Source organism: Podarcis erhardii, assembly GCF_964252035.2.
Source record: "Podarcis erhardii genome assembly, chromosome: 3".
Classification (NCBI taxonomy): Eukaryota; Metazoa; Chordata; class Lepidosauria; order Squamata; family Lacertidae; genus Podarcis; species Podarcis erhardii.
Window position 1 is genome coordinate 653,321 of NC_138507.1, and position 27,740 is coordinate 681,060.

General features: G+C 44.6%; 1 protein-coding gene across 3 annotated transcripts in view; it reads right to left on the reverse strand.

Moving 5' to 3' along the window:
• Nucleotides 1–3,236: 3,236 nt before the first annotated feature.
• The window catches only part of RCBTB1 (RCC1 and BTB domain containing protein 1), a 46,213-nt gene continuing 21,709 nt past the window's right edge, over nt 3,237–27,740 (reverse strand). Inside the window, exons 8-12 of one of the 3 annotated variants that reach the window (XM_081855583.1) lie at nt 24,942–25,132; nt 19,400–19,526; nt 18,755–18,906; nt 17,520–17,650; nt 3,237–4,084 (exon numbers count right to left, since the gene is read on the reverse strand). In XM_081855583.1, coding sequence (XP_081711709.1) covers nt 3,944–4,084; nt 17,520–17,650; nt 18,755–18,906; nt 19,400–19,526; nt 24,942–25,132 — 742 coding nt within the window. In that variant the 3' untranslated portion in view covers nt 3,237–3,943. Of the gene's footprint in view, nt 4,085–17,519; nt 17,651–18,754; nt 18,907–19,305; nt 21,417–24,941; nt 25,133–27,740 lie in introns of those variants that run through there. The other 2 variants (XM_081855584.1, XM_081855585.1) reach the window with 2 other exon arrangements.

The window sequence follows — 27,740 nt, forward strand, 5'->3', positions numbered from 1 at the left end:
ATGGGGTGGCACTAAGAATCAACTGCAGCTTGGAGATGGGCAGCACTGAGGAGAAATACCAGATACGTTTTTATAGGTCAGCTTCAAACAGTAGGGTTGTGGGTTTTTATAATTTAGTCTTTAGAAGTTATACTTCAGAATTTGCACTGCTAATACAGACATTAAAGCTGCTGTACATTTTGTGTGTGAGAGAGCTCTGTTAGACAGTACCTGAATCCTAGCAGATGCACCAAAAGCTGTATCTTCATTGTGCCAGCTGCACATTCACTGTGGATGCTGGAATAATCAATGAGAACTTTGCCTGTATTGGCACACTTCCTTTGCAGAAGTTAGTGGGGGGTTTTCTGGTCCCTTTCTGTTTCTACAAGAATATGCTTTGAAAAGTGCCCTTCCCCCCCCCCAGAAAGTCAACAACATTTTCATACGACACAACAGTCCTAACACATTTTCTACCTGTAGTATTGTCATCAATCAAGTTTTTTTGAGCATCACCACTATTCTACATCAAGAAAGAAAGAATATCTACCGTATTTTTCGCTCTATAACACGCACCTGACCATAACACGCACATCGTTTTTAGAGGAGGAAAACAAAGGGAAAAACATTCTGAATGAAACAGTGGATGTATCATTTTTGGGCTTCATGCTGTGGCCACAGGCATGTGATCTGATGGTGAATTTGGGGTGACCCAATGCAAAAATCCTGAGAATTCCTGTGGATCCATGCTTTGTAACCACGTTTTTGCACCATTGCAGCCCCAGGCAACAGTGGGTGCGTGATTTTTTTGGTGCAGGCTGTAGCCATGGACATGCTATGTGATTTGATGGTGAATTTGGGGTGACCCAATGCAAAGATCCTGAGAATTCCTGTGGATTCATGCTTTGTAACCACGTTTTTGCACCATTGCAGCCCCAAGCAACAGTGGGTGCGTGATTTGGGGGGGCAGGCTGTAGCCATGGACATGCTATGCGATCTGATGGTGAATTTGGGGTGACCCAATGCAAAGGTCCTGAGGATCCATGTGGATCCATGCTTTTAAACCACGTTTTTGCACCACTGCAGCCCCAGACAACAGTGGGTGCATGATTTTGGGGGGGCAGGCTGTAGCCATGGACATGCTATGTGATCTGATGGTGAATCTGGGGTGACCCAATGCAAAGTTCCTGAGGATCCATGTGGATCCATGCTTTTTAACCACGTTTTTGCACCATTGCAGCCCCAGGCAACAGTGGGTGCGTGATTTTGGGGGGGCAGGCTGTAGCCATGGACATGCTATGTGATCTGATGGTGAATTTGGGGTGACCCAATGCAAAGATCCTGAGGATCCATGTGGATCTATGCTTTGTAACCACATTTTAAGTGGGGAGCGAAGGAAAAACAAAGAAGGGACATGAGAGGGGTGTGCAGAGAAGCAGCTGGCTAAGAATGCAGGAGAGGGATTTAACGGAGGGAGGAAAGAAAGGCAAAACTTTCCCCCCACCCAAGCCAGCCATCTCTCTCTCTCTCTCTCTCTCCCCCCCTCTCTCTCCCCCTCCCCCCCCTCTCTCCCTCTCCCCCAGCAGTACCGGAGCACAGAGACGACACTTTCCCCTCTTCTTGCCTGGAGGGGAGGAATGCAGGAGAGGGATTTAACGGGAGGGAGGAAAGAAAGGCAAAAGTTTCCCCCCACCCAAGCCAGCCAGCCATCTCTCTCTCTCTCTCTCTCCCTCTCTCTCTCTCCCTCTCCCTCCCTCCCTCCCCCCTCTCTCTCCCTCTCCCCTAGCAGTACCAGAGCACAGAGACGACACTTTCCCCTCTTCTTGCCTGGAGGGGAGGAATGCAGGAGAGGGATTTAACGGGAGGGAGGAAAGAAAGGCAAAAGTTTTCCCCCACCCAAGCCAGCCATCTCTCTCTCCCTCCCTCCCCCCTCTCTCTCTCTCCCTCCCTCTCTCTCTCTCTCTCTCTCTCTCCCTCCCCCCTCTCTCTCCCTCTCCCCCAGCAGTACCAGAGCACAGAGACGACACTTTCCCCTCTTCTTGCCTGGAGGGGAGGGGCTTTCCCTGCTCTTTGTTCCGTTTGAGCAAACACAGCAAGGAAACAGAGGAGGGTGGGGAGTAAGACCCTGAGGCAGAATGGAGGAAAGCAGCCGCTTCCTCTTTTCAAGTTTCCCTTCTAGGAGACCCGCGATTTGATTTTTGCCTGCTTTTTCGGCTCCAGGGACCACACATTCGCTCTATAACACGCACAGACATTTCCCCTTCCTTTTTAGGAGAAAAAATCTGCGTGTTATAGAGGGAAAAATACGGTAGATATTAGCCTTGGGTATATAACCCTCAATAATGAAAGGTAGACAGTCCTATAAAGTTTTGATTTATCAAGGATTTATCCAATTTAATGCATTTTTTCCCTTTCAGCAACACTGTAGAAGTTACTAATGTTTACTACACACTGCCTGCCCCTTTCTGGTGAAGACTACCAGAACAACAGCAGTACAGTGGTGCCTCGCAAGACGAAATTAATTCGTTCCGCAAGTTTTTTCTTCTTGCGAGTTTTTCGTCTTGCGAAGCACGGTTTCCCATAGGCATGCATTGAAAATCAATTAATGCGTTCCTATGGAGACCGCTTGCCAGGCTGGCAGTGCAGAGAAGGGCTTTTCTCCCCACCGCAAGCCTTCAGGACAGGTACGGGAACAGAGGGGAAGGCGCGCAGCGCTTCTCCTCTGTTCCTGGGGCTTGTGGTGGGAGGAGGGTTTTTCCTCCCCATGCCAACATTCAGAACAGCATTCTGAAAGTTGGCGGTGGGAAGGAAAACCCTCCTCCCACCGCAAGTCTTCAGGACAGCCATCTGAAGGCTGGCGCGGGGAGCAGGTCTCTCCGCCCCACCGCCAGCCTTCGGAGCAGCCACCCCAAGGCTGGCGGCGGGAGGAGGTCTCTCCGCCCCACCGCCAGCCTTCGGAGGAGGTCCGAGGACAGTGGGGAAGACGCGCTGCGCTTCCCCTCTGTCCCGGAGATTTCCCTATGGGCTTTCGTCTTGCGAAGGAAGCCCATAGGGAAATTCGTTTTGCGAAGCGCCTCCAAAACGGAAAACCCTTTCGTCTAGCGGGTTTTCCGTCTTGCGAGGCGTTCGTCTTGCGGGGCACCACTGTATAGAATTGTAGAGTTGGATGGAACCCCAAAGGTCATCTTCAATCCCCTGCAATGCAGGAACAGATGTTCTAATGTCCTTTCAAACTCAGAAGCACCACCCTCTGCTAAAAATAATTTTATGCATTATTTTAATGGGATACATTTAGAGCACACATTTTACACACAGAAAATGTACAGAATTCATACATAATTTAAATGCAAAATATTTTCCAAGAGTATTCTGCTTTTAACAACTTTAAATCTCTACAACGAGTCTGCCTGTCACAGCTTATATGTCAAAAAGCTGTGGAGGCAAAAATTTAATTCCAAATAGATTTTGAGACACCATATAACTGATTCTTCTTTTTAAGAGACATAGTTCAACAGATTCAATGCATAATTGTTTCACAGACAAGCAAGTCCTTCGTTACTGGCAGGTTCTGCAAGCTTCCTTCATGTGCATGCAAATGAACAGACAAAAAGGCAAAAATACTTCCTTCTCACACTGCTGCTACATAGTTCCAGGTGGTGAAGCATTTTAGTGCCAGCAAAAATCAGTAAGAGACCCTGAAATCACTAAATTACACCACATAGATTAACAACTGAGCAAGCCCAACTTCTGAAAGATCGATCATAGTCTTCTCTTCACCCTCCTTCAGTTCCTTCCATCTTATTCTTTCCAAAGTTCAAAACTTTGTAGACGCATCCAGCTATCTAGAGCAACTTAAAATCAAATCTTCCATTCTTTGATTTGGAACTCCTTTAAAAACAACTGCTGGACAAGTGTTTTTTATACAGCATGGCCATGAAATCACACCAGCTATGGCTGCAACATCCATTCAGTTCTTAAAGGCTCCATATTTACTGGCTTTAGCAATGAATTCCTTTAGCAGAGAACCATCCATTTGCCAAAAAGCTGCAGTCTGGGTGACTTCAGTCAAGTGATTGACACAAAACTTAAAGCAGAATTCTTCTAAATCCTAGATACAAAACAAAAAGCCTTTTTATTAGCTTCAAAGTTTCTAAATTTTCTCTCATACATGTTCAAATAAAGACAGCATTAAAAAGTTATGTATTTAGAATTGATTAATAGTTTTAACCATGCCATATGACAATTCTTTGTTCCAGCCACAAGATACAAGAAACGACACCCCTGCTTCTCTCACTTGCTAACGTGTAATGAAAGTTTCCTTTACACACAAGTGGGCCAGGGAGTTGGTGTTAGCTGCATTTGTATGCAAAGGCAGATTTTAAAGTTTAGTCTGTTACATAGGGTTCTTTTCTAACTACCATGTTACATTTACATAGCTCATGCAAATAATGCAGATATAAGATTAGAAAGTGAAAATTACAGAGCAAAAACAACATAGAACAATCATGTATTGAAAGATATTTTTATTCCAGGATAAAAATACAAGACCAGTCTTCAGAATTCTGCAAGGAAACAGTCACATTTTACAGATCAAGCACATTAATGACGTATCCAATTGATTTCAACAGGTCTTATTCTAAGTCTGGATCCAAGTCATTGTGTTTATCCACTAAGTAAATAGCAACTCCTGCGTCATTTGGTAGAAACAGGCAAGTTTAATACCTCAGTTTGTATGTAGTAGCTATTTTTCATCTTAAAATGGGGGTGGTTCCAATTGTTGCTGGACTACTAATCGCATAATCCTTGACTGGTGGCTGTGCTAGGAGCTGCAAATCCAGTAACATTTGGAGATCATGAAGTTCCCCATCCCTGGCCTAAGATGCAGAACCAGTCAGAGGGCCGTCTCGGTGGTGGCCCTGTGGAACGCCCTCCCATCAGCTGTCAAGGAAATAAACAAATACCTGACTTTTAGAAAACATCAGAAGGCAGCCCTGTTTAGGGAAGTTTTTGATGTTTTATCATGTTTTTAATATTCTACTGGGAGCCGCCTAGAGTGGCAGCCAGATGGGTGGGGTATAAATAATAAATTATTATATTATTAGAATCCAACAACTAAGCAAATACTCCCAAAATATTTATTTAAATACTGTAGTTTATTGTGCTAACAATGGTAGAGAAAAACACAAAAAATATAGTAATAATAAAAAATTATTATTAGGCCCAATGGAAATTGGCCTGTAGAAGGTAGCGGTCCTCCCCCACACTCACAGCAGCAGCCGCAGCAGATTCCATAGTCAGGTTCCATAACCAAGGTAGCAATCTCTACTAGTCAGGAAGAGAAACCAGCAACATCCCATAGTTCTTGGATCTCCACATCCTACATCCTACATATCACAATTCAACCCAAGAAGAAGAAGAAGCTGCCCTCTTAGAAGACAAAGTCCAGCAACTGGAGGAACGTGTAGCTACGCTCCAAAGAATTAAGAGAGCTGGAGGTCTTCTTGGAAGCAACAGAGCACACCGTCTCCATCAAGGAGACGACAGGGGACTCCCCTGAGAAGGAGGCTAGTTCACCAACACAGGAGCCAGATACATGGAGAAACGTGACTCAAAGAAGTAGGAGGCCCAGGGTTCGCTCTGATTGTTTAGAAATACACAATCGCTTTGAGGTCCTCTCCCCTAGCATGGAAGACGAAGAGCAGACTCCATTTGAGGATCTCTCCCTCATTACAGTCAATCAGGTATATGAAGACGAGCAGCAAAGTCAGTCCTCAGGGAATGTGCAGGTGACCTTGGAACGGACAGCTCACGGAAGAACCCCGACCAAACCTAAGAGGAGGCGTGTAGTGGTGATAGGGGATTCCCTACTGAGGGGAACAGAAGCAGTGATCTGTGGGCCTGACAAGATATCTCGGGAAGTGTGCTATCTCCCCGGGGCTAAGATCCAAGATGTAACTGAACGACTGCAAGGAATCATAAAACCCACTGACAAATACCCCTTCCTCTTGGTTCATGTGGGAACCAATGACACTGCAAGCAATAGCCTCCAGAAGATCAAAAGAGACTACGAGGCTCTGGGCAGGAAATTGAAGCAATTAAATGCACAAATTGTCATCTCATCTGTCCTCCCAGTTGAACGACGTGGCCCAGGGAGAGAGAGAAAAATAGTGGAAGTGAACAGCTGGCTTCGCAAATGGTGTAAACAGGAACGGTTTGGATTCTTAGATCACGGACTGCAGTTTCTTGAAGATGGACTTCTGGCAAGTGATGGGCTGCACCTCACAACGGTTGGGAGGAATGTTTTGGCCAAAAATCTCAGAAACCTCATCAGGAGGGCTTTAAACTGACTAATGTGGGGGAGGGAGACAGTGCTCCTGAAGGTAGGAGTCTATCAATTGATGAAGATGATCATCCAAATGTCATAGACCAAATGGAGCAAACACTACGCAGACCTAGTGGTGGGAGGAAAAAATCCTTAAATAAGAGACACGGGGGAATGATTAATGGACTTCAATGTCTGTACATTGAAGCTGTACATTGAAGCTGTACAGCTACAGGTTAGTCAGCTGCTGACACCAGACATTTACAATACACAAAGAATTGCATAATATGTCATGAAGGTATACATGGAGATTACAGGAAGTGTCATAACAGACTATGCAAGACATAATTGAATTTGTTTATCACAAGACTCCATTATTAGTAGCTTTAGTGCTGAAAAAGGGAGATTCATGAATGTCTCTCTCTTTAGGAGGCACACCCTCTTCTTCTAAAAGTACATGCACCTCAGGGCATTTATCACAGTATTTATGCTCAATTGCACAAGAAGGAATATTTACCCTTTAATAAAATTAATTAACACATTTATTACATCATTCCCAGTCTAAGAGGTGATGTGCATCACTGAACAATTGCCATATATAACTGGCAATGGGCAATGAAGGCCAGCTGCCTCAGATTGCCTCTTGCAGGAGCCACAGAGGAGGCCCCAGCTGTGAGGGGTGAGGAAACCTGCAGCCCACTATCACCTGCAAGGCCACAGGTGGGGAGAGTGTGCCTGTTCCACAAGATCTAAGCAATTAAATAATCCAGCTGCGAACCTGCCAAAAACACCAACATCTGCAAATGGCAGGAAGAGACGAGTCCTCCTCCCCTCCCCTCCCCCCCCCCGTTGCCTCTGCAAACAGGAAGCAGATTTGTCTTGGCCTTCAAGTCGCCTAGATTTCAAACAGAGCAGACAAAGGAAGTGTTTCCCTTTATGCTTCCTTTGCCCACATGATGTGATTGCTGGAAGCTACAGAACCCATTTCCTTTGTTGATGCAGCATGATTCAAAACCACAGGGGCAGACTTTCCATGCAGTGGTTGCTGTAAGTGCCCATCACTTCCACAAAGGAACAGATGGCAGCCTGGAACTGGACACTTTACTGTAGATAATAATTTGGAAATTCACAATTTTGTAAAGTGCTACATACCTGAATATGAAGTATGATGTCCATAAAACTCAAGCTTCTGCTTTTTTTATGGGTGTTTTATCTAAAACCTGTTATCTCTTTTCCCCCTCACCAACAGAAGCCCAAACAGTAGCATTTCAGTATAAAGTGGCAGAAAAAATCCTTAGGAAAAAATCCTTAAATAAGAGACACGGGGGAATGATTAATGGACTTCGATGTCTGTACACTAATGCGCAAAGCATGAGAAATAAAGAAGATGAGCTTGAGCTCTTGGTCAGCAAACTAAATATGACATAATAGGCATCACTGAAACCTGGTGGGATAAGTCCCACTATTGGAATGTAATAATGGAGGGATACAATCTATTTCAGAGAAACAGACCAGACAAGAAAGGAGGAGGAGTGGCGTTATATGTCAGGGATGTGTATACCTGTGAAGAGATCCAAGATTTAGAACCTCAAAGCCATGTGAGAGCATTTGGGCCAAAATTAAGGGAGAGAAGAATAATAGGGACCTCATTGTGGGAGTTTACTATAGATCCCCAAGCCAAACGGAGGACATAGATGATGCCTTCCTGGAACATACGGCCAAGCATGCAAAAGGAAGGGAGATAGTAGTAATGGGGGACTTCAATTACCCGGATATTTGCTGGATGTCAAACTCAACCAAGAGCATAAGGTCAAACAGATTCCTCACTGGCCTTGCAGACAACTTCGTTGTCCAGAAAGTGGGAGAAGCAACAAGAGGAACAGCCATTTTAGATATAGTCCTGGTTAGTGGGGTAGAAGTGGAAGGATCATTAGGCGCGAGTGATCATGCTCTTCTGAAGTTTACTATGCAGCGGAAAGGAGCAGCCAAGCATACTAGGACTCAATTTCTTGACTTTAAGAAAGCCAACTTCATAAAACTTAGGGAAGTGCTGGGTGAGATCCCATGGACAGTAATACTAAAAGGAAGGGGAGTTCATGATGGCTGGGAGTTTGTTAAGAGGGAGATAGTAAAAGCACAACTTCAGGCAATACCAATGAGACGGAAACATGGAAGTTGCCTAAAGATGCCAGGGTGGCTATCTAAAGAACTTTTAACTGAGTTAAGGCTTTCTAGAGAGGTTAAAAGCAACAAAAAAGGCTTTTATGGGTATGTTCGTAGCAAAAGGAAGAACAAATAATAATAATAATAATAATTTTTTATTTATACCCCGCCCATCTGGCTGGGCCTCCCCAGCCACTCTGGGCGGCTTCCATAAAAACCAAGAATACAGTAAAATATCATACGTTAAAAACTTCCCTGAACAGGGCTGCCTTCAGATGTCTTCTGAATGTCAGGTAGTTGTTTATCGCTTTGACATCTGCTGGAAGGGCATTCCACAGGGCGGGGGCCACTACCGAGAAGGCCCTCTGCCTGGTTCCCTGTAGCTTTGCTTCTCGCAATGAGGGAACCGCCAGAAGGCCCTCGGCGCTGGACCTCAGCGTCCGGGCAGAATGATGGGGGTGGAGACGCTCCTTCAGGTATACTGGACCGAGGCCGTTTAGGGCTTTAAAGGTCAGCACCAACACTTTGAATTGTGCTCGGAAACATACTGGGAGCCAATGTAGGTCTTTCAAGACCGGTGTTATATGGTCTCGGCGGCCGCTCCCAGTCACCAGTCTAGCTGCCGCATTCTGGATTAGTTGTAGTTTCCGAGTCACCTTCAAAGGTAGCCCCACGTAGAGTGCATTGCAGTAGTCCAAGCGGGAGATAACCAGAGCATGCACCACTCTGGCGAGACAGTCCGCAGGCAGATAGGGTCTCAGCCTACGTACCAGATGGAGCTGGTAAACAGCTGCCCTGGACACAGATTTGACCTGTGCTTCCATGGACAGCTGTGAGTCCAAAATGACTCCCAGGCTGCGCACCTGGTCCTTCAGGGGTACAGTTACCCCATTCAGGACCAGGGAATCCTCCACACCTGCCCGCCTCCTGTCCCCCAAAAACAGTACTTCTGTCTTGTCAGGATTCAACCTCAATCTGTTAGCCGCCATCCATCCTCCAACCGCCTCCAGACACTCACACAGGACCTTCACCGCCCTCACTGGTTCTGATTTAAAAGAGAGGTAGAGCTGGGTAGCATCCGCATACTGATGAACACCCAGCCCAAACCTCCTGATGATCTCTCCCAGCGGCTGCATGTAAATGTTGAAAAGCATGGGGAAGAGGACAGAACCCTGAGGCACCCCACAAGTGAGAGCCCAGGGGTCTGAACACTCATCCCCCACCACCACTTTCTGAACACGGCCCAGGAGGAAGGAGCGGAACCACTGTATGACAGTGCCCCCAGCTCCCAGCCCCTCAAGACGGTCCAGAAGGATGTTATGGTCGATGGTATCAAATGCCGCTGAGAGATCCAGCAGAACTAGGAAACAGCTCTCACCTTTATCCCTAGCCCGCCGGAGATCATCAACCAGTGCGACCAAGGCAGTTTCAGTCCCATGATGAGGCCTGAATCCCGACTGGAAGGGATCCAAATGGCCGCTTCTTCCAGGCGTGCCTGGAGTTGTTCGGCAACCGCTCGCTCAATCACTTTGCCCAAGAATGGAAGATTTGAGACTGGGCGATAGTTGGCCATCGTGGCCGCATCTAAAGATGGTTTTTTAAGAAGCGGTTTAATAACCGCCTCTTTCAGCGGGTCTGGGAAGGCTCCCTCACGGAGGGAAGCATTCACCACCCCACGAAGCCCATCGCCCAGTCCTTCCCGGCTAGCTTTTATAAGCCAGGATGGGCAAGGATCCAGGAGACAGGTGGTTGGTTTCACTCGTCCAAGCAGCCTGTCCACATCCTCGGAGGTAACAGATTGGAATTGATCCCACTCAACTTGACCAGACAGAACTCTAGCACTCTCCCGCCCCAGTCCTGCTCCCACGGTGGAGTCTACTTCTTCCTGAATCTGAGCGATTTTATCTGCAAAAAACTTTGCAAAATCATTGCAGGAGAACATGTGGCCCGTACTGGGCCCCGATGTTGCAGGTGGTTCCGCTAAATTGTGAACCACCTGAAAAAGTCTCCTGCTGCTTTCTGCAGATGCAATAGAGGCGGTGAAGAAATTCTTCTTCGCCATCGCTATCACCACTTGGTAGGCTCGACGTTGAGCTCTAACCTGTGGCCGGTCAGATTCGGAATGAGTTATCCGCCACCGGCGCTCTAGCCGTCTCAACGATTGTTTCATTGCCCTCAGATCCGTGGAAAACCACAGGGCTGTCCGGGCTCCATGCAATCGGAGAGGGCGCTTCGGAGCCAAACAGTCAAACAACAACAAAAATGTAAAAATTACAAGAACATCAAAATAAAAAATAAAAATTCCCCAAACCCAACCAAACATCCATCCCACCCTCACCCCCCACATACAAAAAATCCAAAACAAAATTTTAAAAAACATTTTAAAACCGCTCTGTGCCCCTCTTGCCCCACAAAGAAACAGTGGGGTCACTCAGAGGAGAAGATGGTGAAATGCAAACAGGGGACACAGAAAGGGCTGAACTCCTCAATGCCTTCTTTGCCTCAGTCTTCTCCGATAAAGAAAACAATGCCCGACCTGAAGAATTTGGAGCAAATGATTCAGCAGAGGAAACACAGCCCAGAATAACTAAGGAGATAGTACAAGAATACTTGGCTAGTTTAGATGTATTCAAGTCTCCAGGGCCAGATGAACTGCATCCAAGAGTATTAAAAGAACTGGCAGATCATCTTTGAGAATTCCTGGAGAACAGGCGAAGTCCCGGCAGACTGGAGGAGGGCAAATGTTGTCCCTATTTTCAAAAAGGGGAAAAGAGAGGACCCAAATAATTACCGCCCAGTCAGTCTGACATCAATACCAGGGAAGATTCTGGAGCAGATCATTAAGCAAACAGTCTGTGAGCACCTAGAAAGGAATGCTGTGATCACCAATAGTCAGCATGGATTTCTGAAAAATAAGTCATGTCAGACTAACCTGATCTCATTTTTTGACAGAATTACAAGCCTGGTAGATGAAGGGAACGCAGTGGATGTAGCCTACCTAGATTTCAGCAAGGCATTTGACAAGGTGCCCCATGATATTCTTGTAAAGAAGCTGATAAAATGCGGACTTGACTATGCTACCACTCAGTGGATTTGTAACTGGCTGACTGACCGAACACAAAGGGTGCTCATCAATGGTTCCTCTTCATCCTGGAGAAGAGTGACTAGTGGGGTGCCACAGGGTTCTGTCTTGGGCCCGGTCTTATTCAACATCTTTATCAACGACTTGGATGATGGACTCAGGGGCATCCTGATCAAATTTGCAGATGACACCAAACTGGAAGGGGTGGCTAACACCCCAGAGGACAGGATCACACTTCAAAACGACCTTGACCGATTAGAGAACTGGGCCAAAACAAACAAGATGAATTTTAACAGGGAGAAATGTAAAGTATTGCACTTGGGCAAAAAAAAACGAGAGGCACAAATACAAGATGGGTGACACCTGGCTTGAGAGCAGTACATGTGAAAAGGATCTAGGAGTCTTGGTTGACCACAAACTTGACATGAGCCAACAGTGTGACGCGGCAGCTAAAAAAGCCAATGCAATTCTGGGCTGCATCAATAGGAGTATAGCATCTAGATCAAGGGAAGTAATAGTGCCACTGTATTCTGCTCTGGGCACCACAGTTCAAGAAGGACACTGACAAACTGGAACGTGTCCAGAGGAGGGCAACCAAAATGGCCTGGAAACGCTGCCTTATGAGGAACGGCTAAGGAAGCTGGGCATGTTTAGCCTGGAGAAGAGGAGGTTAAGGGGTGATATGATAGCCATGTTCAAATATATAAAAGGATGTCACATAGAGGAGGGAGAAAGGTTGTTTTCTGCTGCTCCAGAGAAGCGGACATGGAGCAATGGTTCCAAACTACAAGAAAGAAGATTCCACCTAAACATTAGGAAGAACTTCCTGACAGTAAGAGCTGTTCGACAGTGGAATTTGCTGCTAAGGAGTGTGGTGGAGTCTCCTTCTTTGGAGGTCTTTAAGCAGAGGCTTGACAACCATATGTCAGGAGTGCTCTGATGGTGTTTCCTGCTTGGCAGGGGGTTGGACTCAATGGCCCTTGTGGTCTCTTCCAACTCTATGATTCTATGATTCTAAGAGGAGGAGGAGAAGGAGGAGGAATTTGGATTTGATATCCCTGATATCAAACATCAGGGACATCCCGCTTTATCACTATCCGAAGGAGTCTCAAAGCGGCTCACAATCTCCTTTCCCTTCCTCCCCCACAACAAACACTCTGTGAGGTGAGTGGGGCTGAGAGACTTCAGAGAAGTGTGACTGGCCCAAGGTCACCCAGCAGCTGCATGTGGAGGAGCGGAGATGCGAACCCGGTTCACCAGATTAGGAGTTTATCGCTCTTAACCACTACACCACACTGGCTCCCTCAAGCAAGACTGATTGGTCTACAAAACTGACAGAATTTTAAAACTTGTAGTTCCATTTAAACACACAGAAATATTTACTACATAGAAAATCTCTCATAGATAGTTAAACTCTCATAAACTGGCCCAGGTATATAGAAACATCTCAAAGAATGGTAGGTTGCATTAACATCCCCTGTTATACAGAGAATGCAAGTGATTGCAACAAAATGTTGAATTGTGGTTTCTACTCAAGGTGGCCGGCATAGCCCTCTTATGAGAGACGCCATTACATTCTCTCTCCATGCCCCCCCCCCTTTTTCCAACAGCCCATGGTTTTCAACTAGGTTTTACTCAGATTAGGCCCACTGAAATAATTGGGCCTAACTTCTGCTCTTCAAATGGGTTTAAATACCTCTGTCTGGGGTTACTGAGCCTGGTCAGTGTTTTCAGCTGTTTTTGAAGTCCACCCTCCCCTCCCCACCAACAACTAGTTGTTTCCTAAAGGAAACAACTTTTGCAAAGGAGCCTGTGAGTGCCTCACTCCTGTATATGGACAGTGCCAGTTTGTCTACATAACAATCCCTAACAATTTTTCTTTTAATAATAAAATCAAAAGAAAAATAAAAAATCAGGAGTAAAAGGGATGCAATTATAGAATTACAAATGGGTACTTTTGTACTAGGGACGCAGGGGGCGCTGTGGGTTAAACCACAGAGCCTAGGGCTTGCCGATCAATAAGTCGGTGGTTCGAATCCCCGTGACGGGGTGAGCTCCCGTTGCTTGGTCCCTGCTCCTGCCAACCTAGCAGTTCAAAAGCACGTCAAAGTGCAAGTAGATAAATAGGTACCGCTCCGGCAGGAAGGTAAATAGCATTTCCATGTGCTGCTCTGGTTCACCAGAAGCAACTTAGTCATGCTGGCCACATGATCTGGAAGCTGTACGCCAGCTCCCTCAGCCAGTAAATTGAGATGAGCGCCGCAACCCCAGAGTCGTTCACAACTGGACTTAACTGTCAGGGGTCCTTTACCTTTTTACCTTACTTTTGTACTATGAAAAAAATAGAAACAATAAAAAGGTCTTGCTTATAGGCACCACCAAATAAAGTATTTCAAAGGGATTTGCTGTCCTTGTGAACTCAGTGCCATATATTTGATTAATAGCCCTCAAATAAGAAATAAATGAAATAAGAAGAATCAGAATGACCTCTGCTGACTTGAACATTACATGTTAATTTCTCTTTGACAGCAGTAAGAATAACTTTCTTGCACCAGTTATCTAGGGCAGTGTTTCCCAACCTTGGGCCTCCAGCTGTTTTTGAACTACAATTCCCATCATCCCTGACCACTGGTCTTGCTAGCTAGGGATGATGGGAGTTGCAGGCCAAAAACATCTGGAGGCCCAAGGTTGGGAAACACTGATCTAGGGTGCATTGGTGCATCATGGCGCGCTTTTTCAGCCCAGAGCAAGGACAAATCAAGTGCCTACTGGAAGATACACAATTAACTGTTCACATAGAAGATCCATATTACCTTTCTCAAAAACAGACCAAATACATAGTTTAGTGTCTAGGATCACATTTCCCCCTTTAACTGTAATGGTTTCTGTAATTACTTGTTTCCCAAATTTATGAACTTCAACACAACTCCTCATGTGCCAATAAGATCCTGGCTCCCCACAGCCCTGTGAGCTCAAGGCTAGGGGAGGGATCTTTGACCCCATGGAGCCTTCAATGTAGGGTTAATCAGGCGCTTATCCCCTATGATGTTTAACATCTACATGAAACAGCTGAGTGGGGTCATCCAGAGGTTTGGAGATCATTGTCAGCAATATGTTTCTCTTTTACATCTTCAGGTGAAGCAGTGGAAGTGCTGGAGGAGAGCCAACAAACTTAGCTCCAGCCATATAAGACTTGAGACACTGTTAGGGAGGGGGTGTCCGTAGAACAGATGGATGGAAAGTAGTCTGCTCTTGATGGGGGTTACACTTTGTCTGAAGGAGCAGGTTCATAGCTTGGGGGTCCTCCTGAATCCTTGAGGCTCAGGTGGCCTCCGTGGCCTCAGAGTGCCTTCCATCAGCTTCATCTGGTGGCCTAGCAGTGCCCCTATCTGGACAGGGAGAGACCCACTTATGTAGTCCATGCTCTGTTAACCTCTAGGTTCGATTACTGCAACGCTTTATATGTAGGGCTGCCTCTGAAGATGGTTTGGAAACTTCAGCTGGTGCAAAATTTGGCAGGCAGGTCAAATGGAGGCCTGCACATTAGCTGAGATCCCACATTAGCTGAGATCGGTAGCGGATCATAAACAAGGACAAATGAGGGCAATCGTCCTTGCAAAAAACAAAAAACAAAAAACACACCACCCAAGAGGGGAGGCGAGCTCCACTTGCAGATTGTTTGATACCTGGCTCTCGTCCACCATGGATGACGGGAGGCAGGAGGCGCTGAGTGCAAAGCAATTCGCTTATTGGTAACCCCCTGATACAGCCATTATGGGGAGGGGTTCTTCTGTTTATTTGAAAGAAATTGGATCTAATTTACAGGCATGTACTGGACTAATTGGACAAGATAATCTGCTAAATGAATCAGCCACTGAGCGGCAACATTTTGATCTGGAGAGATGATTTTCTACGTAGCGAACACTGGTATGTTAGGGGAAGCAAGCCTTTACGCTTTCTTTATATATCATGTTTGCTGCATTATTGATTTGGCAAACCTCCCCTTGAGTGCTAGTGGATTGATAAAAAGCAAAATGAATTAACAAGAATAAGATAATATTTATGGATTACTACAAAAATAGAACTGCGTGAGAGTATTGATATGATTTAAAGCATTGATCTTCCACTGAATCGCAATTAGGGCTGTGGCCTTTGAAGATTTACCATGGCTCTGGCGGGATGCCAGATTGTTAGCAGTGGAATGCTAGAGGATAAGATAAGTTGGAGACCTGCCCGGGGCAATGGCGGGACGCCAGACCTTTTCTGTATTAATGTGGCTACTATTGAATTATTGTAATTAAAATTAATTTAAAATACAGAATTTGGCAGCCAGGTTGCTCACCAGGACAAAACAGTTTGAGCATATGACACTGATCCTGGTCCAACTGCACTGGCCACCAATTAGTTTCTGGGCCCAATTCAAAATGCTGCCTTTGATCTATAAAGCCTTAAACAGCTCAGGACCACAATACCTCAAGGCCTGCCTCTCCCCCTATGAATTGGCCTGGACCCTGAGATCATCCTCGGAGGCCCTTCTTCATGTGCCTCCTCCACGAAAGGTCTGGAATATGGCAACACAAGAACAGGCCTTTTGGGCAGTGCTCCCTGTTTGTGGAATACTTCCCTCAGGGAGATTTAGTTGGTGCCTTCATTATGCACCTTTTGGGGCCACATGAAAATGTTCCTCTTCAACCAGGTCTTGGGCTGATTAACATTCTAGACACCTTTTAATGTGTGTTGGGGGGGATTGTTTTGTTTTAAATGTGTTTGGGGAGGGGGTTATTGGTTTGTTCCTTTTGTTCCTGTTTTTATTGTGTATATTGTGTTTCTTGCATTTTCATACTGTAGACTGCCCTGAAATCTTTGGGTGAAGGGAAGCAGTAAAATTTAAAATAAAGTAATTTGATCTGATTGACAAAAATATAACAGGAGTTATGCAAGTTGTGGCTGGGCTTCTAGCCAACCTACCGGAAATATACTAAGAGCCTCTGAGCTTTTGCACCCAGCAAGTGGAACGAAGGAGAAAGGCCAACAGGAGAAGTGGCACTGCTCTCCAGAAGGCAGAGTCCCTGCATGCCTCTTTTAGGAAATGCTCCACATCCCTTAACCATCTAATATGGACAGCTAGAGAACCCTCATCTGAAGCTCGGTCCTGCTTTTTCCTCACTCCCACCCAACAGCTCTGAACAACTGAAATAGACCCCTTTCTTCCATTCTTATCTCTCTTGCTTCCAGCAAGCCTTGTGTTCTTGCCCCCTCTCCGTTTAGTTTGCACCAGATCATAGTCCAGCAAACACATGCCCACACCAAAGCCAAAAAGGCCTCCAAGCCGAGGATGCGAAGGAGAATATCCCTGAGGGTGATCTACATGGCACTGCTGGGGAAACTACTTTTCCCTCAGACTGGCTTGGTACAGCTGCCGTCCTCAATGGGAAGAGCTGCCTAGTTTAAAGGCAGAGAATCCTAAAAATGTAAAAGAGGGACCCTGAAAATGCCCATCAACAGTTGGCACCTGCCACACAGACTGAGCAGGCCCACACTCATTCCTCTGAGGCCCCACTTCCACGGCACAGGCATCACCAAGACTCTGCACCTGAACTAGCTATGGGCATATAGGGCAATACTAATTAAAACACCTGACTGACTGGCTGCATGAAATTCAGCAGCTGACAAACAGTTGCCGCAGCACCCAAGAGTGAAGGGTGATAGCACCCAATGGTTGCTCTGTGTGAGATATCCAGAAAATGGTTCACAGGAGCTGGGAGGAATGCTTGCTACACTGTGCCACAGCCAATAAACTAGATTAAATCTCTGCATACAGAAATGTTAATTTCTCCACCAAAATTTAGTTCTGCACCAAGTACATCTTAAGTATCACATTTCTCTGATTGTAGAAATACAGAGTGCTTTGGTTTTATTTTGTCCATAAGGAAAAAATAAGAGTTACTTTGCGCACTGGTGGCTCTAATCGTTTACCTCGGCATCGTAGCGAACAGCTGCAGAGAGCAAAGAGAAAGCGTTCTCCACTGTGATCCCTCTTTTGATAAGATGCTGACAGAGTTTTTTCAGTCTGTTTTCGCAATATGATGTAGCCAAATCCAGAAGCCCTAAAATCAAAATGCCACATTAAAATGTTATTTTTTCTGTTCTTAACAGCTCCAGTGCAGCATTTCTCTGTACACTCAGCATAGGACATATGAAGCTGAATCATAAAATAATGGTAAGAGGTAAATACATCACCCTCACCCCACTGGATAGGAAACCAACCACAAAACTGGGATAGCAGCATTGGAACGCCAGGAAAAAGGGGGCAGGAATCAGCAGGCAGTAAAGATGAAATACAAGAGTTATTCCCTGCTCAAGGATGGGGGAGATCCTTCCTCAGAGGGACATTTCCCACAGCAATTATTGAATACAAGCAACATTACAGCGTCTCCTGTTGAGTAAACTGCATTTGTGTCAACTGTCCTTTGAATTTGAGAATTGCTGCTGGAAACATGAGCTCAAGAAAGGATTTCTTCTCTTGAAACATGCCAAGGGAAAAAAAAATCTCATTTCCAGTGCTTTTTTCTGGGGGGGGGGGAGGTGCCGCATGATTCCCCCCCCCCCCCCGATTTCTCTCACACTGTGTACCATTGAGTACGGCCGGGGGAAAACACTGCTCATTTCTAGCACCTAGATTTCCTCCCCTCTGCTCTGTTTTCTCAAGATAGAATCCAGTTTTTTAAAGGTCCCCACCCCTTAAAACTAGCTTCCATTGGCCTAGAAGGAACCACCCGTGTATTGGCAAATAAACACAGCAAATTAATGATACCATAACTGCAAGCTGCTCTTTTTGAAGTAAAAACTCTCCAAATGAATTTTCATTTTTAGCACCAATTTGAAACAATAGTGCTCAGAGCCCAGATCCATTTTTTTGAAGCAAGCTGCTCTACTTCCATCAGCTCAGTTCACCCCAGACCACCACTGTCGGCTGACAGGGTCCATAAGATAACAGAGGCCTCAAGAGCTGTTGCAGACACCTTATTTCCAAACCCCATCCCTGGCGAAAATGCAAGCAGGGCAGGCAAAGGTGCACTGGCTGAATTGTCTCGTTTAACTGCCACTGGGGATGTGCCTCCATGTCTATTTCTTCTTCCCTTCCCTTTCTTGAAACAAAGTCAGTTCTCCACAATTTCTCTGCACAATTTAGCCCCCCCCCCAAGTGCTACCTATCGCGTCTTCAGGTGGCAGATCAACGCTGTCTGTGTAGAGATACTCCAGAAAAGCACGGTATACCGGGTAGGAAAACTGGTCAATTTCTATCACCTCCTTCATGTCTTCATTCCAATAGGACTGGAACATAGTACGAAAATGCTCACATCTGTTGGGGGGGGGGAGGAAGAAACTACATTCCAGATTCTGCAGAATACATTAGGAACATGGGAAAGTACCACCTAAGAATTCATCACAATATTCTGTACTCTCCCCTGCCCCCAATAGTTTAAGTTAGAATTGGGACATACTCATCATGACAGTGGGTTGTAGCCAATGGTGCCATTGTGCCCAAAAAAAGCATGTACATTTGCAAAAGTGGATTTTTGTTTTGTACCCTACTCAATTGCATTGTATTTTTATCTAATTTCCATGAAATGTTATTTAATGTTGTTGAAAGCATATACTGCACCGAGATCTGCAATAGGAAGTGGGAGACTGGTGAAGTTTGGATGAACCTGGCATGAGAATAAAACAAATTAAAATAAAAGGAGAGGGAAAGATCTGGTTGATTAAAGAAACAAAGATGAACAATCAAGTTTATTAGACACTTTGGACATAGCATTAGCACTTGGCCACAGGGCATTAGACATAAGTATTACCTGATTTTCAAGACAGCTTTATGTACATAAATGAATTTTCCATCTACTCTAAATTTTAGATCCGAGGTTTCAGGGCTATCAAATTCTCTCTTCAGGGACTCTGTCACTGTTAAGAAGTCCTCATGCTCTGCAAAGATTAAACATCATTATACTGAAAGCAATATTAAGGCTCCGTACACAGTCTGCATCCATGGTGCTTTCACTGCTGGTTTGAGAAGCAACACAGACACAGAGCTAACCATAATCTGCATCTGTCCTGCAGTTTCTTATGAAGCACTGCATTTGGGATGCCTTTCCCCCACAAACCAGCTTCTGTCTTAATTAAAGATGCAAATACATGTTAAAAGGAGAGGGGATAGTTTTCCACAAGTTCATTAAGTAGGAATCCACAGAATTGTCACTGTGATTAGCTGACTGTTTAAATTCTGGCTGTCATAATTGGGGGCAATCTCTATCAAGGAAAAATATGTTCTGTTGTTCATGTGCTCTTTTTTTAAAAAAACCAGGCCAGCATTTGTTCAAAATGAGCAGGAGGTAAATGAAGTTACCAGTCTCTGCTGTTGTGTCACTAGTCTCCCACTCTGTCATTTTAAAATAGCATTAATTCTCCTTAGCCTTTTCATTTCCACTGCTGCTTGCTTTATTGGGTGAGGGTGGCGGCTGCAATAGCAACTTAGTAACAACTTAAAAGAGTGTGTTAAAATATTGCTGCATAACAGCCCTGAGACCCAATCTACTTCTTCTTTTCAAGAAAAAGGAAAGTGCACTCCTGGGGACATGAATTTGTTGGAGCATGCTTAACATTTTCCCTTTGGGCTGTTGGTTTTTAAAACTGCTGAAAGCCACTTGCAAGAGTCATCCCATTCTCCCAAGTGCTGCTGTTGCAGTTAACTTCACAGCACCTCACCCAAATACATGCCCCTCTTTTAAAAAATAAATAAAATCCAAAGCCAGGAGCAGGCATAGGCATAGGCAAACTCCGGCCCTCCAGATGTTTGGGACTACAATTCCCATCATCCCTGACCACAGGTCCTGTTAGCTAGGGGTGATGGGAATTGTAGTCCCAAACATCTGGAGGGCCGCAGTTTGCCTATGCCTGGCCAGGAGAATGAAAACACAACAGTATTCTCCCAGCTTCCCATTCCAGCAATGAGCAGAACTCATTAAAGTCTCTCAGCTGAAGCCTCCCAGCATCGCCTGCCAAAAAACCCAATATGGAGATAATAATCACGGCCTGCGTTCACATTTTCATTGTCAGGGTACTTTTACAAATGAGAAGCCACATTTTTTGTCTGAAGTTAAACTTGAGGGAGGGATCCGGAGCTCCTGCCTTGGCTGCTCTCTCTTGCCACTCTTTCTCCCAATCAGAGCGACACTAAAATTCTAGCTCTTTCCATTGTTCTCTATGGATGCTTCTACCACAGGAAGAGCAACTAAGAGCTTTAAAATGAACCAAAAGTCCTTTCTCCAGACAGTGGGCATGTCACTAAAGGTTTTATTTCACTTCCTTCATTAGTTAGGAGCAATGAAAGATAAGAGCAAGTTCTTGTTTCCTATAAAATATTTGGGTCAAATGCAAATATTTTGCCTCTTATTTACAATTCTAAAATAGCTGGAGACTTGCTTTTTCTTTTAAATTAAAAACAGAGAATCTTGACAAGCCAACAGTCCAAATGTGTGGTGGCTGGAATGGGGCCAGGTGTGACCAGACCTTGAACAGAATCCTGCTCCATCCCTTTCCCCCAATCCTGATCACTTCTCCCAGCAAGCGCCCTCTGCTAAAAGGCATTGCAGCTGACCTCTCTCACCCCCCACCGCATGAAAGGCAACATGGGTATTTTGCACTATCCACAGGAAAAGCCAAGAGTGACAATCCAATGGTCTGGAGGCTGAACTTTTGGGTTCCTTTGATGCTATTTTCCCCTCCCACAGAAATAAGTGAAAGCTGCCCATTGAAAATGGAAAGAAATCCAGGATGTTCATTAGCATAGCTGTAATTGAGCATCAGTGGGCCTGCCTAGAACAAAAAAAGAGAATAGTTAATACTTCAAGTTGTATTTTCTTTTTTATTTTAAAGATATTTATTACTTTTAAAGCTTACAAAATAGGAAAAAAAGAAAGAGAAAAAAACACACAAAACACAAGGAAGAAAAAAAAGGGAAAAAAGCAATACAATACACAACCTAACTAAACACATTAAACTAAACAAAACCTTATCCCTAACCCTAACCCTAAACAAAATAAAAAAACAAAAAAGTTTAAAAACATACATCACACCTTTCCCATACTCTATTTTTCATTCCCTTTTTTCATCAACCTCCTCTCACCTCCCTTTTTGTGTTCCACTTCTATTAATTATTTCAGCAAATCCTTTTCATATTTCTCTATTTTCTGTCATACTATAACATATTTTTAACCTTATTTTCCATTAAGACTAGAATACTTATATATGCTTAACTCCTTATAACATTTCTGCTAAGACCATAAAATTTCATTCCAACATTTTTATATCACTCATTAATTTTACAGTGTTTCTATAAATAAACTTTAAATTTTCCAATCTTCTTCCACCATCTCTTCTCCCTGGTCTCGGATTCTGCCAGTCCTTTCCGTCAATTCCATATAGTCCATCAACCTGGAGATCTTATGTCCGAGGCTCTTAACTCTTTTCCAAGTCCCTTCTGCAGGTCTTCTTCATATTCTTTAATGCTAAAGAGCAGGTCTCGGGGAGACTCCAACCTAACAATGCTTTTGTTCCTTCTCGACAGGTCATCCAAATTTCCATAATTAAAGTTAAGATCCATAAAGCATTTTAAAACATGTTTCAAGCTTCCTCCAAATCCAAAGGCCCCCAGAACTTCAATCTCCTCCTGACCCAAGTCCATATCCCAAAAGTCCATTAATCCCTGCATAGAGGGATCTTTCCAACTTTCCTTTTCTAGTCCAGGCCAGGCTCCGATCTTCAAAATCTGACTTTTTCTAGTCTCAATCATAAAGGGCCTCAACTTGTAGTCCTCAATTTGCCTCTGTAAGGCTAAGGCTCCCCCTTGTATTATTACTTTAGGTTCGACAACAGCAACTTTCTCCTTCTCCTTTTCAACAATTTGTCCTGTTGAAATAGATTCCTGTGCCAAATCCTGAATAATTTCTGTATTGGTGCTCACTTTTGGTTCCAAAATGTCAATTTTAGTAGTCATAGCATCCATCTTTTTATGAAGCTGTTCCAACAAGTGGCTTATCTTAGAAAATGCAGTCCATAAGGCTTCTCCTGTCGACATTATTGAATATCCAAGGTCAATCTCTAGTTCTCACAGTTCTTATCAAGCAGCTGGAGATTTCCCAGCTCCACTCTTGTAACAGTTTCAAAAGCTCCCTCTAGAGGGGAACAGTCTCCACTTGTATCAAACCTTTCAAGCACAACTCAAGCAATAGTTAGTTTCAATTTTCAGTTACTTTCCTCCTTTTTAAACGAAGGGGACAATGGAAACAGTATCTTTTTCTTATTCAGCTAGCTGTCAAATACGTTCTGTTCACAGTCAATGAACTCTCCCCAAACGTCCCTTTTTTTGGGGGGGGCAGCCCGTTTCCAGGTTCAGAGCAGTGGTAATTTGATTTTTCACTCTCTCCTGCAGGCTTCCTAGGTCCAAAATTCCCCCCCCCCTCTTCTCCTGCTTCCAAGGGGGGTTTGATAATTTTAACCGATGGAAATTTAATCCTTTGCCAAAGGCTTTCCGAGACTATAGCTTGTAACGTCTTTGCTCCAATCTATTTACAAAAGAGGAAGGCGGACTTCCTGTTTAAAACAGTTTAGATGTCAAATTAAGGTATTTAAAGATCCAATTTTCCGTTCTACTCACGGGTTGTTGTTTAAAGTCCAATTGTCCACAGGAAAAAGTCAGCGCTCTCCGGCAACAGCAATGCGGCTTCACTCCGTGAAAGAAGCGGTCAATTCAAAGCACCGCATCGCTCACCCCATGTCACTCCGGATCCCCAAAACAGGGTTTCCCCGTGAGTAGGGGAGGCGCAAAAGGTGCCAGCTGAATCCCAGGTTCACAGGCTTCTTCCGCCTGTGATTTCAGTGGGTCTCCGCCTTCGCCGTGGCGGTTCAGACCCTACTTTCCACGGAGCAAGTTCCTCCCGATCGGAGGAGCTCCACCATTGCCGGAGGCGCCAACCCGGAAGTCCAAGTTGTATTTTCCCACATAAAGGATGATCCAAGTTTAAGTTTTAAGCATTTTTTTAAAAATGCACTGCAAATGCCAATACTGCAGGTGGCAGTGTGTGTTATTGCTAAGAACTGCTTACCACAGTACTGTAGTATTAATATTGCAAATCAGAGATGGGGCTGGGGCTGTTTTGAACATCTAGCCAAAAGCTCTCACATTGCAGCAAGAGGTCAGTCCCTCTGAGGTCTTCTTTCAGCTGAAACTGTGTGGGCTTTGTATACTTTGCATATGGACATGATGCACTTTTAAGAATTTTTTAAAAACCCACAATTGCATTTTCCATGCTAAATAGCGTGAACTTTCATCTTTCCTCCTTCCTTTTGCTCAATTAAGGACCACTGCCGTCCAATCACAGCTACACTACATGATTGCCTTCCATGGACAGCTCACCCTTAAGGGACCTAAAGCTGGAGACTCTGCTAAATCTTGCTATTGGAAGTCTCAGGTGGACAACACAGAGAGATGTTAACCAAGAGACTGAGAGAAATTCATCTGGGGGAAACTGTGGTGGCGCAGTTGACAGAAAGTCACTGAGGGGACTTTTTGTGGAGATGATATTCCCTAGCCTTGTTAGCTCAGGTGTTGGACTCTGCTCTCGTACAGATGATGTTGTGCCAGGGCAGGTGCAAAGAACCAAGAGCCTGCCTATAGGAGGATAGGAAAGCATTTTGTGAAGTGCCAGTGGTTGAGAGTTTGGGAAACAGAACTAGATTTTGGAGGTGAAGGAGACTCTGTTCTTTATGTATGGTACACTCCCAGGGTGGAGAGAAGAGTGCTGAAATTCTTAAAAAGGACATGAAGGGATTGAGACTTGAGAGAGAGAGATACGAGAATAATGCCTTTGGTCCTATAACCTCCTCACCATTATTTGTGCAGGGAGCAGTCAGCTATACTTGTTCTGAATGCAGTGAGGCATTTTTACTATTTTTCACAGGGTACCAGAAGCGATTGTTTGACTATCAAGCCTGGACAGAGTTTGGAAAACCTCATCTCCAAGCTCTGTAAAAATAAACAGCAGCCGTGTTAGAGCCACTGCAGCCTGGAGGTTAGCATGCTGGACAACAACCAAAGTTCAAATCCCTGCCTGCCCACCCCTGGTCCTGCCATGAAGTTCACTCTATAGTAATACTATAGAGGAGGACAAGCAATGAAAACAAGCAAAGCTGTGCCTTCTGACCATTAGAAGCCTGACTCAAATCCTTTTTGGTATTTGCATCCTTTGGCAGACTTTACCCAGTGCTTCCTCCCACCCCAGGCCAGCGAAACTAGAAGCTTGTTTTCAGTGTTTAATAATAAAAAGTTGAGCATGTTCTCACCTACTGAGAGTAGACGCCACATCACAGCAGGAGTGGAAAAGCAAGCAAACACATCATCAGTGCAGGAAAAGTGGGTAACATGGGGAAGAACCACCGATTGCCCCCGACACTGACCCCACATGTATACCAGGCCACTCTGTGTCTTGGCAGCAGAAGTGTGAGCAGAATGGCAAGCTGCAATCTCTACTACTCTGAAAGAAAGAAAGAAAGAAAGAAAGAAAGAAAGAAAGAAAGAAAGAAAGCTACAGGTTAAAACAAAATAAAAAAAATTCCTTCCAGTAGCACCTTAAAGACCAACTGAGTTAGTTCTAGGTATGAGCTTTCGTGTGCATGCACACTTCTTCAGATACACTGAAACAGAAGTCACCGGACCTTTCTATATAGTGAGAAGGTGGGGAGGGGTATTACTCAGAAGGGTGGTGGGAATGGGTGATTGGCAGATAGCTGCGATGAGCCTGTTGACGACTCTTAACGACTGCAATAGGTCTAACAGGAAAAAGCAAGGGGTGAGAAGGTGAAAAATGGCTTTGTCATGTATAATGAGATAAGAATCCAATGTCTTTGTTCAAACCAGGTCTCTCCATAGTTTTAAGTTTGGTGATAAGTTGCAATTCAGCAGCTTCTCTTTCCAGTCTATTTCTGAAATTCCTTTGTAATAGAACAGTTACTTTGAGATCTTGTATAGAATGTCCTGGGAGATTGAAGTGTTCTCCTACTGGTTTTTCTGTCTTGTGGTTCCTGATGTCGGATTTATGTCCGTTTATTCTTTGGCGTAAGGTCTGGCCTGTTTGTCCAATATAGAGAGCTGAAGGACACTGTTGGCATTTTATGGCATACACAATGTTAGACGATGAGCAATTAAATAGTCCCGAGATGGTATGTGTGATGTTGTTGGGGCCAGTAATGGTGTTGTCCGGGTGTATGTGGCAGCAAAGTTGGCATCTGGGTTTATTGCAGGCTCTGGTGCCAGTGTCCGTGTTAGGTCTGGTTGTAGTATTATTGTGGGTTAGGAGTTGTTTAAGACTGGGTGGCTGTCTGTAGGCAATGAAAGGTCTTCCTCCCAGAGCTTGAGAAAGAGAACTGTCATTGTCCAGGAGAGGTTGTAGATCTCTGATGATGCGTTGTACTGTTTTAACTTGGGAGCTGTATGTGATGACTAGAGGTGTTCTGTTATTTTCTTTTTTGGGTCTGTCTTGCAGCAAGTTCTCTCTGGGTATCAGTCTGGCTCTGTTGATCTGTTGTCTAACTTCATCTGCTGGGTATTTTAGTTCTAAAAAGGTTTGCTGTAGATCTCTTAGGTGAGAGTCTCTGTCTGTAGAATTGGAGCAGATGCGGCTGTAACGTAGTGCCTGGCTATATACAATGGACTGTTTGGTATGTTTGGGATGGTAGCTAGAGGCATGTAGATATGTTTGTCGGTCAGTTGGTTTACAGTATAAGGTGGTGTCTATGCGCCCATCCTGTATTTTTATAGTAGTGTCCAAAAAATGTATTTCTTGCATAGATTGATTCATTGTTAGGTTGATGGTGGGGTGAAAATCATTGAATTTCTGGTGGAAGGTGTCCAGGGTCTGTTGACCATGTGTCCAGATGATAAAAATATCATCAATGTATCGCAGGTACAAGAGAGGTTTGAGTGGGTAGGAGTTTAGGAAACTGTACCTGCGATACATTGATGATATTTTTATCATCTGGACACATGGTCAACAGACCCTGGACACCTTCCACCAGAAATTCAATGATTTTCACCCCACCATCAACCTAACAATGAATCAATCTATGCAAGAAATACATTTTTTGGACACTACTATAAAAATACAGGATGGGCGCATAGACACCACCTTATACCGTAAACCAACTGACCGACACCACCTTATACCGTAAACCAACTGACCGACAAACATATCTACATGCCTCTAGCTACCATCCCAAACATACCAAACAGTCCATTGTATATAGCCAGGCACTACGTTACAGCCGCATCTGCTCCAATTCTACAGACAGAGACTCTCACCTAAGAGATCTACAGCAAACCTTTTTAGAACTAAAATACCCAGCAGATGAAGTTAGACAACAGATCAACAGAGCCAGACTGATACCCAGAGAGAACTTGCTGCAAGACAGACCCAAAAAAGAAAATAACAGAACACCTCTAGTCATCACATACAGCTCCCAAGTTAAAACAGTACAACGCATCATCAGAGATCTACAACCTCTCCTGGACAATGACAGTTCTCTTTCTCAAGCTCTGGGAGGAAGACCTTTCATTGCCTACAGACAGCCACCCAGTCTTAAACAACTCCTAACCCACAATAATACTACAACCAGACCTAACACGGACACTGGCACCAGAGCCTGCAATAAACCCAGATGCCAACTTTGCTGCCACATACACCCGGACAACACCATTACTGGCCCCAACAACATCACACATACCATCTCGGGACTATTTAATTGCTCATCGTCTAACATTGTGTATGCCATAAAATGCCAACAGTGTCCTTCAGCTCTCTATATTGGACAAACAGGCCAGACCTTACGCCAAAGAATAAACGGACATAAATCCGACATCAGGAACCACAAGACAGAAAAACCAGTAGGAGAACACTTCAATCTCCCAGGACATTCTATACAAGATCTCAAAGTAACTGTTCTATTACAAAGGAATTTCAGAAATAGACTGGAAAGAGAAGCTGCTGAATTGCAACTTATCACCAAACTTAAAACTATGGAGAGACCTGGTTTGAACAAAGACATTGGATTCTTATCTCATTATACATGACAAAGCCATTTTTCACC